At 41.0% G+C, this 13,111-nt stretch overlaps 1 protein-coding gene across 10 annotated transcripts in view; it reads right to left on the bottom strand.

Moving 5' to 3' along the window:
* The window catches only part of SPAG9 (sperm associated antigen 9), a 117,260-nt gene that overhangs the window by 44,686 nt on the left and 59,463 nt on the right, over positions 1-13,111 (bottom strand). For 9 of the 10 annotated variants that reach the window (XM_041000998.1, XM_041000996.1, XM_041000995.1 and 6 more), the window contains 2 exons: positions 5,439-5,646; positions 4,840-4,939 (listed from right to left, as the gene is read on the bottom strand). In XM_041000998.1, the coding sequence (XP_040856932.1) occupies positions 4,840-4,939; positions 5,439-5,646 (308 nt within the window). Of the gene's footprint in view, positions 1-4,839; positions 4,940-5,438; positions 5,647-8,422; positions 8,465-13,111 lie in introns of all 10 variants that reach the window. The other variant, XM_041000997.1, reaches the window with a different exon arrangement.

Below are 13,111 nucleotides of genomic sequence, written 5' to 3'. Positions count from 1 at the left end.
TGTTCCTGCCAGGACAAGAGGTGGACTATGTCAGCCAGGGCCAAGGACTCACTGGTGTGCATGAGATCTACCACTGGGAGGAGACCTGATCCAGGAGCTTCAGAAACTCCTTTGTCACGGTGCAGTCCCTGCAAGTGAGTGCAAGAACCAAGGCAAGAAGCAGGCCAGGTTGAAGTACCTGCAAGCATGTTTGGTTCATGCCTGGGGGCAGCCAGGCTGGAACAGTTCAAAACACCCACCAGCAGATTTGAGAACCTGGATGGGGTGCAGGACAGGCTGGGTCAGGCCGCAGCACCAGCCAGTTCACATTAGGGCCATAACTGGGGGCTGACCTGCCAGGATGAGCTGGAACTGGGGGCAGACCCGGCTGGATCAGGCTACAGTACCTGTCAGCAAATGCCAAGATGAGATGGATCATGCCAGACTGGGGCACAGCACTCACCAGCACATGCGAAAACTGGGGGAAAGTGTGCAAGTCAAGTAGGCAAGTAGTGGGGACTCCCCTGCTCCTGCTGGAAAGTGTGAGAGCTGGGGCTTGGGGAAGACCAGGTTGGGCAGGGATACAACACCTGTTGGCCTACACTGACCTGGGTTGGGGGAGAGCCAGGCTGTGCTAACAGATTGTATCCACTGGTGCATGCACAAACCAGAGTAAGGACAAGCAGGCTGGGCTTTGCTGTAGCATCACCTGGCAAGTGCTAGGATTGGGGGCAAGTCCTGTTGAGCTAGACTGCAGAACTACCTGGAGAGTGCAATATCCGGGGCAGGGAGTGGGCCCAGTAGGGAAGCTGTGTGCACCTCTCTGATGGGCTGCAATTCCCACTGGTGAGCACAAGAATCAGGACTGGGGGCAGGCCTAGCTGGACAGATAGTGACATCTGCCAGCATTAGTGTCAGCTGGTGGGTGGAGTCGGTTGGGTTGAGTTAGACTTCAATGTCCAGTGATGTATACGAGATCTGAATGGGATATGGGGCAGATTGGACCAATGCTGCACAGCCTGGCAGGCAGAGGAACCAGAGCTAGGGGCTGGTCTAGTGGTGTCAATGGGGGTCACTCTGACTTGGCTGCAGCTCCCCCTAGTTTACATGAGGGCCAAGCGAGTGGTGAGCAGGGCTGGGCTAAGCTACAGCACTCAATGGTTTGCAGAGGAAGCAGAGCAGAACAAATTGATCAACTACTCCAGTAAAACTTGACAGCAAATTTCTGGGTGAACGGAAACTCAGAGGAAGACTATGTAGCCAATTGACCTTAGAAGGATTTCCTCATCCTTGCACAGTGATATCAAGAGCATCTCAGAACTACTGAAATCACTTGAGCAGAACCCTCAGAAAATGCTCTACAATGGGACCCTAGGATGATATCGGGTGGCAGTTCCCCATCCCCTGGTACTGAGGAGGCTGAGAGACTGGGCATGGTTTTCGCCCTTGTATCCTCCTGCCCCTAGATACAGGAAGAAGAAAATGTATAAACAATGGTCTTGCTCACTTTACCCTGATCCTCAATCCTTCCCACCCTGGTCAACTATGTAAACATCATCATAAATAAAATCTAAAGAGAGAATATAAACACATTAAAAAAAATCCCTGATCATATAAAAAGGCAATATACTATGTATAGAAAAGATAATCAAATATCATTTTTGTAGGGGCAAAAATTAAAACGGCTAAATTGATTATGAAAATTTTTAATATAATGTTTAAAACATTAAAGCATTATAAATCTCTGTCAACCATTATACAAAGGCTTCTTTTTAAAAGTTATAAAACATGTTATACATGTAAACACTTATATGCTCAGGTTAAAAAAAATGGGGAAAAATATATGTTTATGTCTTAATGCTACATTAATAGAAACACTGTACAAGTCGCCAATTATACATGGTAAGCTCAGTCTGGCCATTTATCAGCTAACAATTAAGAAAATTAACAAATGAAAAAGGTATACAGATGGGAAAAGAAGCTACAGCAGATGAAATACTAACAGAATTCTGAGACCAGAAATTGGAAGCTGATGAACAGACCAGACAAAGCTGAAACTCAACACAGTGGGAGCTAGGGAGGAAGCCATCAGTGTATAGAACCCTGAAATGTTTCCGGGTCTTAGAGGAACCAGGAGCTGTGGAGATGAACATGCAAGGGTGGGACCATGTGGGGGACCTGGAAGGAGCTTCTGGCTTCTAGCTTTGGAATGACTCAGCTCTGGCCATTTAAGCCACTTGTGGAGTGAACTAGCAGATCAAGGATCTTTCTAACTCTCCTTCTATCTGTAAAATCTGATCTGCCTTTCCAATAAAAAAGCACACACCAAAAACCAAACAACAAAAAAGCAGAGGTGTGGGATAAAAGTGCACAACGTGCAGTGAGACCCAGATGTGATCCTCCAGAACTGCAAGACCCCTCCTACTAGTACAGCTCCCCCAAAAGGAAAGTCAAGTTTTAATGCTTCAGGCAGGAAACAGGAGAGTCACTTAAGTATGAGCAACACAGTCACAGAACACTAGACGTTTAAAGAAAGCTTCTATTATGAAAGTTCTCAGAAAAAAAAAAAAAAAAAAAAAAAGGAATGTGACCGAGGCACCAGGAGCAAGAAGGAACAATGCAAGCAGCAAGGGCAACATGAAAGACAAAAACAAAGAAAAAGCCTGATTTCCTTCTGAACAAACGTGGCACCCACAAAAAAGCAGGATGGTTCCGAGGGAAAAAATGATGGTTTAACAAAATCTACCAGGAATTAGAATGAAATGGAATAAAATCATGTTTAATCTACTGCAGAGGTATTCCAGAATAAGACAGAAAGAAACAAGAATAAGGGGAAACAGAATTTTTCAGAACTGGGAGAGACAAATGTTTGGATGAAAAGACTTAATACCCCTACAGAAAGCATAGCATCATGATTTTTTGGGGGAAAAAAAAAAATCAAAGAAGACAACTCCAGGAGGTAACAGAAACTATACACAAAGAAGCAAGAATGTCAATGGCAACTTCCTGAACTCAATATGAAAATAAAGCAATGTCTTCACAAATGTGAAAGAAAAGGCAAAGTTTCCAACCTGTAATTATATATCTCTTCAAACACCCAAATGAGAATGAACATAAAGTCAAACCTGAGATCAAGTTATACAAATTAATGATGATGAAAACCATAATACTGATCAATACTGACTGAATGGAGTCTTTTCCAATGATTTAACATACACTGATATATCAATCTTCATAATCATCTGGGGCATTATAATTCTCTTTTTATACATGAGGAATTGTACCTAAGATTCAAACTCAAAGCAGAATCTGGACCCACGTAGCATTCACAGGACTCTGGTTCTATGCCTTTAACCATTATAGCACGCTGTACAATGTTCAACATAGATCACAAACTGGCTTATTTTCTTAAAGCTGTGTTAACTTTTGACAGATAAAATTGACAGAAGAGACTCAAACGGAGCAACTCCAGTCTGACATTCTTGAAGATCAATGTATTTCAGATGACACCTAACTGTTATCCTGTTAACATAGCCCTCCTTTTTAAAATAAGATTAATTTCTTCCAACAATGAGATCACAGCATTTCTAAAGGGAGTACACTGTCCTCCTGACCCAGTGGAAGGAGTGAAGTTCAAATGGTTGGTTCCCTTACTCCTAACAGAAAGTATGTCTCTATCACTTGATTCTCTTTATTGCTTATGGTTTGAATGTGCTTCCTCCAAAATATATGTGTTACCTGTGTGAAAGTATTTAGAATTGGGTCAATTTTTTTTTTAAGAGAAAACAATCAGGGGCCAGTCTTGGCAAGTTAAGCTGCTAACACTTGAAGTTCTGACTGCTCCACTTCCAATTTAGCACCCTGTTAATGCACAGGAGAAGATGGCGGATAAGTACTTGGGCCTCTATCACCTTGTGGGACCAGGATGTAGCCTGGCTCAGCCTTGGTTGTTACAGGCACTTAGGAAATGAACCAGCAGACAGATCCCTGTCTCCCCACTTCTGTCATCTAATGTTCAAAAGGGGAAAAAAAAGCAACCAGGCCATGATAGCTCTACTCTAGGAAACAGGACTCAACCCCCTGAGAAAACCAAACCTGCCAACACCTTCATCCTGGACCCTGCAACTCCAGAAACGTGAGGGAAAAATTTCTATTCTTTATAAATCATAGCAGCACAAAATAGACCAGCCTTCCATAATTCCGTATCTTTGATGCTGCAAAGGTAACATTTCATCAAAAATTCCAACCACATGTAATGCCCAGTTTCAACAAAAGAAATAGCAACCTGAGGGCACTTCAGAAAGTCTATGGACAATGGAATTAAAAGTTTGTTTTGGGGCCCAGTGTGATAGGCTAGTGGATAAAGTTATTGTCTTGCTTGTGCTGGGATCCCATATGGGCTGCTGATTCACATCCCAGCTGTTCCACTTTCCATCCAGCTCCCTGTTTGTGACCTGGGAAAGCAGTCGAGGATGGTTTAAACCCTTGGGACTCTGCACCTGTGTGGGAGACTGGAAAGAAGCTCCTGGCTTCAGATTGGCTCAGCTCAAGCCATTGTGGCCACGTGGTGAGTGAATCAGGGGACTGAAGCTCTCCGTCTTTCCTCCTTTCTGTAAATCTCCCTTTCCAATGAAAATACACAAATCTTTAAAACAAAAGTTTATTTTGAAGCAAAGAATTGAAATTATTGGTTTTTTGATCATGTATTTCCATGAACTTCTTGAAGACCCCTGCCTCTGATATAATACCAATATTTTTCCAACAAAGCATTAAAATTCATCTTGCCTGGCCAGAGACTCAAGAATAAGGTGCTATGGGAGTGGAGAAAAGGGAAAGGTCTGTGTCGGACATTTCTGGTACCTTGAACCCTTATATCCGCTGAGCTCTTTGTCCATATCCAACTCAGGAGTAGACTCGATGATTGCCTGAACCTCTGATTTCTCCTCATTTTCAACAGAGCCTTAGGAAAGGAACAATGAAATAAACAACACATATACAAGGGAACAAAGGGTTCATGCAAAAGTGGAATTAAAAGGTAAGTCTACTTTTGTGCAACCAGTTCTTAGTAGGCATTTTCACGAACATTTTTAAAGATCTCTTATACATTTAGTTAATAGTCAATACCGGAAACTGATCAATAAATTACCAGAGAAAGCTTTCATTTTTTTTTCTTGGAACACACAGTACAGGATAACCAAGACCTTGCTTTCATTCCACTTGAAAGGGTGAACTACAGACAAAATGAGGACTAAGAAGTTATTTCAGACTCTCTAACTTGCCAGTTTCCAAGATTTTTCTTTCAAAACTTCATTACTTCTTCTACCCCCATTTACAAATAAACACAGCAATTACCTGTTTTATCTGTCTAAAAAGCAGACCACCCTCCAAAAGATGCAGTTTCTCATATCCCCACCATTAGGGTTTACTGAATACTTTACCAATAAGCCAAGAATATTTACCTGTAGACACATTTCTAGTTTCTTGGGCTACCTGTACTTCAATGTGCTTGCTTATCTCTGACTTAGTTGGTGTATCTGTAACCTTCACAGATGCTTCGTTGTCTTCTTTCAAGGGAGTATCAGTAGGAATTGTTGCCACATCTGAATTAGCTGTTGATGCTGGAGTGGTAACTTTAGATCCACTTTGGCTAACATCAGAAAGTTCATCCTATAAACAAAAACAATTAAGATGAAATCTTTAATCAAATAACTTATTCTAAATGATTTTATAAATTTGTCTAGACAGTTCTAATTTTTAAAAAAGACAACAACCAGATTTCCTCTCTAAATTATTTGCAAATAATTGGGAAGTATAAAAGCTAATCATATTTCCCCAGATACTACAATTTTTCTAAAAGGAAGATTTGCAAATAAAAGTGCATCAGAGGTATTAGCTATAACATTAAATATTAATGCCAACATGAGGTTCTTTTTTTAAGATTTATTTTTTATTGCAAAGTCAGATATACAGAGAGGAGGAGAGAGAGAGAGAGAGGAAGATCTTCCGTCCAATGTTTCATTCCCCAAGTGACCATAATGGCCGGTGCTGCGCCGATCCAAAGCCAGGAGCCAGGAGATCCTCCAGGTACTAATGTCATCAGAACAACAGCCAGGAGCCCTGAGCGGTCCTCAGAAACAGAAGAACAGCAAGCTTCCTTCGGGATTTGGGAGAGGAGCTCTCTCTGGCCCTTACTTAGTTCCAGCTTTGGATCCCCACAATCTCTTACAATGACCATCAGGGTCGCTCCAGAGCACCCCCAAAATTAGAACAGATAGACAGAGACCAAAAAGGAAAGCATAGAACAGACAGGAAACAGTCAGCTTGGACTCACATATACCTTACTAGGGAGGACACAAAGATTAGTTACTCCTCACTAAGGTATTGAAGATTTCTCTGCACACCCCTCCTAAAACTGTTCTGTGCCTCAAGTGTTAACACATGCCTTATTAGAGTTATAAGCCTGTTTGGACTATCCAAAAATTTGCCAAGTTCAGTAATCTTTGCTTTGATGTATACTCCACTTAAAAATGAAAGTGATATGCTTTTGTTTAGCTTAAATGGCCTACTTTCACATTTATTTTATCCTCACTTATTTTATCCTATACAAAAATTCCACTCTTCAGAAGCCTAGACTATAACTTACAGCTAAAAATAGGAAAGCCAGAGTTTTCTGTTTCTGATAAGCAGTGATGATGAAAGCACGGAGATCCACCAAGACTGGATTCAGAAAGCCCGAGGGGATATCAAGTATACACGCTTATCTTTACTGGGAGGAAGCTACTCTTTAGAGCCACTGGAAAAATAAATTAGTTTGAGGTCAGTCTTGGGCTTGCCATTTACTTCCTAAATAAGAACCAAAAAGAGAAACTACTTCTTCTTCCTCTTCAGTACCCCAGCTCCTCACTCCCCATCAAGTCTGGTTTATTTTCACCATAATTTTTTTTTTTTTACTTAGTAACTTATAATTCATAATACAAAGTATTTGGCCAAAGTCCACATGCATAATAAAGCCTGCATTCATTATGGACCCAAGAGCATAAAATAAAATAACCCAAGAAAAAATAAATAAATAATGCAAGAGACCTGAACTTGAAACACAAAAAGGATTATGATACCTCAGGGAGCCCTATCAAAGAAAGGAAAGATTAGGACCTATTTGGAAGAAAAGGTTTTTTAATTTGTCCTAAGCTACAGAAATTAAATGCAACTTATTTATCTGTAACTTACTTCCCTTTTATACTTTTGCCACACAAAAATGTTTTACAACATTGAACTCCGCTCACTATGGGCTGCACCGTTGACTACTGGACACAAGGATCACAAAGAGAAGGCTCTGAATTTTAGGGTAGTGGTTTTCAAAAGAGGCACTTCTCCTCCACTATACATATATATGTCATCTATTATTTCACCCTGTGGCATAACTTTTTGTTCTAACAGACTATCAGTTATGGCCCCACTACAGAAAGTAAAGACCCCCATCAAGGACAATTTGCTCCTTGGCTCCAACATAGTATTTTCCTAAATGGAACACTTAGGATATGTTTTGAGAGAACTGCCCTCCTTCACCTGAAATAGGGTAAAAAAGGGGAACAAACGTGATTATATGTATTTGTCTGACTTTAGATTTGAAGGTTTTAAGCCAAGACAAAGTAAAAATCATACTGAGAACAAGGAAGCAGCTCAGTGCTCCCCACTATAACATGCTTGTAAAGCCTTAATTTCCATTGCTTCTTCTCCAGGTAAAAGTGAGTCTCTAAAACAGTGATTCCTAAACTCTTAATTTACTATGACATAAAGATCACAGACTTTTGTGGGTCCATGTATTTTTCTGGAAAGTTAGCTATAATGTGACTTACAGATAAAAGCTGAGAATCAGAATTTTAGACACATTAGGTAAAATCTGCCTAGGTGTGAACATTGCTGCAGGTCCCAGAGAATTCCTATTACGAAGGAAAAGTATGAATGTCTATCCTAACATGTCCACTGCTGTTGCACATAGCTTAAGCTCGGATCTAGCCAGTAGGACAGTCTCACCTTCTGCAGGCACTAGCTGAGTAAAGCTGCAGGTGCCCGGGCTGGGCTGTCCACTGGAGAGTGACACCCTGGGCTGTCTCCAGGGAAACAGACCAGAGACGGACAATCTTTCCTGCAGAAGTCGGTGTCACCAATTTTTTTAACTTAGATTTGGATAAACGGAAGCAGGCAAAAATTCCACAATCTTTCTTATTTATTTAAAAAAATGTGTACTTTAGGACAGTATTTACAGATTAAACTATAGTAACCTCTATACAGCATGTAATTTTCTTTTGCATTTCAATGAATGACATTTAAGTCTTCCAAACTGAGTATTCAATGTCATGAGAATATAACGAATAGCTGAGAAAGTAACCAAGTTAACTATTTTTGTTTACTTTTTATAAAGTTTTGGAAATACCATTCTCACAAGCTGTTCTACAGCCCTCAGGGGTTCAGGACTGTTGCTGACCTAGCAAAGGGAAAGATGTTAAAAGAGAAACATTCCGTATTTACTAGGCGGTAGCATATTCCTGTCTTTGGCTTATACTACATTTCTCAGGACACAGATCCATGTGTCTATTTATCTACTGGGTTTAACATAAGGGTTTGGGGTTGTTTTTGTTTAACAATCACCTTCTTTAAGACTTCAGCTTAAGTGAGACGTGAAATGATATTCTGCATCAGAAGTTAGCCCTCGGATCAGTCTCACCTCACGCTGTTTGATGCACAGCCATCCACCTGAGCTTTTTTCTGCTCACACAATTCTGTTTACGATGCTCTCCTTTCTCCCACCAACATTTCTGAAACTATTAAGTAACGTTAATACTTGAAGGGTGGCCAAGACTGAAATGATTTCCTTTAAAACATCTATTTATTCGCATTTTTTACTTCTATGTATTTTCTTTCTCTATGGGAAAGTTTTTCTCCTAAATGTAAACCCACACCAAGTTTTCAAAACTCCTGGTCTGGAAATTCATCAAAATGCTTTTGAAAGGCTGTTGGCCCTTCAATTCCCTAAGAACAACAACAAACAAAACCCCTTACAAATTAACAAGGTACAATTCAGTATGGAATCCAGATTACCTCTCCATTAACAAGCACTATATCTGTCAGCTTTGTTGGGGTAAAACTGACAAAAATGGCACAGCTTAATCGTACAACTTGCTGTTTTGATATACGTATATACTGTTGAAATAAGCACCACAACCAAATCAACAAACACACCCAGCACCGCATTCTATGCATGTCTGTGGTGAGACCAAGCAATACTTGTTTAATTCTGAAGTCCCATTATCTTTAGCCACTCTCAACTATTCATCAAAAACTAGGTTAAAATTTGAGCGGTTCTCTCTGTAAATGCAGAAAGACTGTCGAGCTATATTGTGAAATGAAAAGGAAAGCACGCCATAGGAAAATATTTGCAGCACAAACCCACTTATTTTAAAAAGACTCTGCGTAGGTGTCACTGTGCACATGGAAACAGTCTGAAGGGTGTCTACACTATTTATAATGGCTGGGGGAGGGGTAGAAGGCAGCACTGGAAAAGCTTCTATTTTTACTCTATATTTTTCAGCATTACTTTATAAAATTATGAAACAATAAAACTTTTTAAGAGAAGTTACTAAGCCTATTTTACAAAATAGGTTTTCTTCTGGACACCTTAATATTTCTAATATATATAGCATTGTGTCTAAAACAACAACCATTAATAAATACATTATATATTTTAAAGATTTCTTTTATTTTCATCGGAAAATCAGACATACAGAGAGGAGAAGATACAGAGAAAAAGATCTTTAGTCTGCTGGTTCACTCCCCAAGAGGCCACAATGGCTGGAGCTATGCCAATCTGAAGCCAGGAGCCCGGAGCCTTTTCTGGGTCTTCCACACGGGTGCAGTGTCCCAAGGCTCTGGGCTGTCCTTGACTGCTTTCCCAGGCCACAAGCAGTGAGCTGGATGGGAAATGGAGCAGTGGGACTCAAACTGGCAGCCGTATGGGATGCTGGTGCCACAGGGCAAAGGATTAGCCTGCTATGTCACAGCACTTTTTACAGTACTCTGAATAAGTTAGCAAGGGTCGATGGAGAAGGACTAATGCTACATTGTGGGGCAGAGGAAATGCAAGAGCCATCTTATGATGTCAGTAAAGAAGAAAAAATGTACTTAAGGATGGAATGTATCAGAAGAGTCCAGGCCCCCACTTGGAAGAGTTCTGAATGTTTGTAGATGGAACAATGTGAGAAATCAAATAAACAATAGGACCGGTTGTCCCACAGGATAAAATATACATCCAGTGAGTCCAAATTACATATCAGCCTTTCCTTATAGAAATCACTAACTGTCTGGTGGAGAAATCTGACACCTTGCAGCTGAACAAAGTTATTAAAGTTATTACCACTAATAAAATATGCTGACATCATAGTATTTCTTGCAATGCATTAAAAAAAGTATTCTGGGCCCGGCGGCGTGGCCTAGCGGCTAAAGTCCTCGCTTTTAACATGCCGGGATCCCATATAGGTGCCGGTTCTAATCCCAGCAGCTCCACTTCCCATCCAGCTCCCTGATTCTGGCCTAGGAAGGCATCTGAGGATGGCCCAAAGCCTTGGGACCCTGCTCCCGCATGGGGAGACCCGGAAGAAGTTCCTGGATCCTGGCTTTGGATTGGCACAGCATCGGCCGTTGTGCTCACTTGGGGAGTGAATCATTGGACGGAAGATCTTCCTCTTTGTCTCTCCTCCTCTCTGTATATCTGACTTTCCAATAAATAAATAAATTTTTAAAATGAAATAAAAAAGTATTCTGTGGTACTCTTATAAAAAATGTAAACCTCAGTTTAATCATAAGAATTCATCCAGAAGCCTAATGAAGAGAGAGTCTACAAAATAATTGACCCGTCCCCTGCCAAGCTCCCAAGGTTATGGAAATACCAGAGGAGACTGAGGAGATTGATACACAGTGTAGGAATCTGCTTAAGAAAAGAACATTGCTGGAAAAGCTGATGACCCTTGATTATTAGCCTGTAGTTTAGATAACCGAATTGTACCAATGTTGACTCTAAGGTCTTAGTTGTAGTAATTGTGCTATGGTGGGCTGACATTTGCAGAAGCTGAGTGAAAGACATATGACAACTTTGTACTATGTTTGCAAACTTTCCTGTAAGTCCAAAATCATTCTAAAACAAAAATGTTCTTAAAAATGGGAAGCTTTAACTTTTAAAATTAAAAAATACGACAAAGAATTATGATTCATGTACTTATAGACATTCAAGCTTGTGAGAAACCAAAGAAATAGAAATAATTTCAGAACCTAGCCACAAATGGAGGAGGATGGAGCATTCTTCTCAGTGAGAATGCGGGCTCTGTTGGGATGCTTCCTGCTCGGTATGCTGAGCACATCCTCGGAAGAATGCAGCACGCACTCACCAGCAGCTTTACATACCAAGCGCTGCGAACAAGAGCTTCTCTCAGCAATTCCACCAAAGCACTGCTAGTCGTGTGGCTTTAAAACAAAAATTTTTCACAAGGATAGACAAATCCAATTGCTTTTTAATTAAAATGGTTTCTCTTAGTTCTAAAATATACTTTTTTTTCAAAACCAAAAATTAACTACCCAGAATATTCTTCCAAGGATGAAAATTGAACGTTTCGCAGCGTCTCTGTGTGTGTGTGTGCGTGTGTGTGTGTGTGTGTGTGTGTGTGTGTGTGTGTGTGTGCGCGCGCGCGCGCGTGTCTGTGTGTGTGTGCATGCTCGCTGACTGCATCCTACTATCCCCACTTGGAAACCCTTTTAAGCTGCTTAGGTTATGGCATCCATCCTCCCACCCCAGCCTACAGACAATATTCCTGTCTGCCCTAGCCAGCAGCCTTCGCACTGAAGTGTTCAAACAACAAAGAAAAGGGGAAAGGAAAGTAGTACCATACCATTCAAATAGCGTTACAGTCAGTCTAAATATCTGCTAGGATAGGTTCTTTTTATGTATTCATTTTTTAAAGATTTCTTTTATTTTTATTGGAAAGGCAGATATACAGAGAGGAAGATCTTTGATGATTCGCTCCCCAAGTGGCTGCAATGGCTGGAGCTGAGCCAGTCTGAAGCCAGGAGCCAGGAGCTTCTTTGAGGTCTCCCACATGGATGCATGGTCCCATCGTTTTGGGCCATCCTAGACTGCTTTTGCAGGCCACAAGCAGGGAGGTAGATGGGAAGCAGGGCTGCTGGGATTAGAACCGGTGCCCATATGGGATCTTGGCATGTGTTAGGTGAGACTTCAGCCACTAGGTTATCACACTGGACCCAAGATAGGTTCTTTTTAGAAAAAAAAATTATAGTTTATTTTTTTTTAATTTGAAAAGGCAAATTTACAGAAAGATCATCCATCCAGTGGTTCACTCCCCAAATGGTTATAACACACCAATCCGAACCCATGGGTGCAGGGTCCCAAGCACTTGGGCTATCCTCTACTGTTTTTGAAGCCATAAGCAGGGAGATGGATTGAAAGTGGAGCAGGTGGGATTAGAACAAGCATTCATATGGGATGCCAGCACTGCAAGGCATAAGATTGGCTTACAGCAGCCCCTTAGAGTAGGTTCTTATTCTTAAACACTGTCTTGGTTGGGTCCAGTACAATGGCTCAACTGGCTACTCCTCCACCTTGCAAGTGCCAGGATCCTATATGGGTGCCAGTTTTTGTCCTGGCTGATTCACTTCCCATACTAGGCCATGGCCTAGAAAAGCAGTAGAGGATGCCCCAAGTGTTTGGGACCCAGCACCCATATGGGAAACCTAGAAGAGGCTTTTGGCCTCTGGCCTTAGATCAGCTCATCTCCAACTGCTGCAGCATCTGGGGAGTGAAACAGCAATAGGAAGATCTTTCTGTCTCCTTCTCTCTGTAAATCTGTCTTTCCAATAAAAATAAATCTTAAATGAACAACAACAACAAAAAGACTGCCTTGTAATTTGGCCTTTTCTTGCTTATTCGTGGCTTGTTCATGAATATAACTCAGTTAGATAACCAGTTTCACTGTAACATTTTTGCTTACTCCAACACTTAGCATTTGTGTAATGTATTTTTTAACAGAACAGCTTTGGCCATTTAAAACAAGGAATTTCTTTTTGCCAA

This window comes from Ochotona curzoniae, unplaced genomic scaffold, assembly GCF_017591425.1.
Source record: "Ochotona curzoniae isolate NIBS_2020 unplaced genomic scaffold, NIBS_Ocur_1.0 scaffold_2453, whole genome shotgun sequence".
NCBI classification, from domain to species: domain Eukaryota; kingdom Metazoa; phylum Chordata; class Mammalia; order Lagomorpha; family Ochotonidae; genus Ochotona; species Ochotona curzoniae.
The sequence above is the reverse complement of the archived record's forward strand: the minus strand, read 5'-3'. Positions and strand labels throughout refer to the sequence as shown.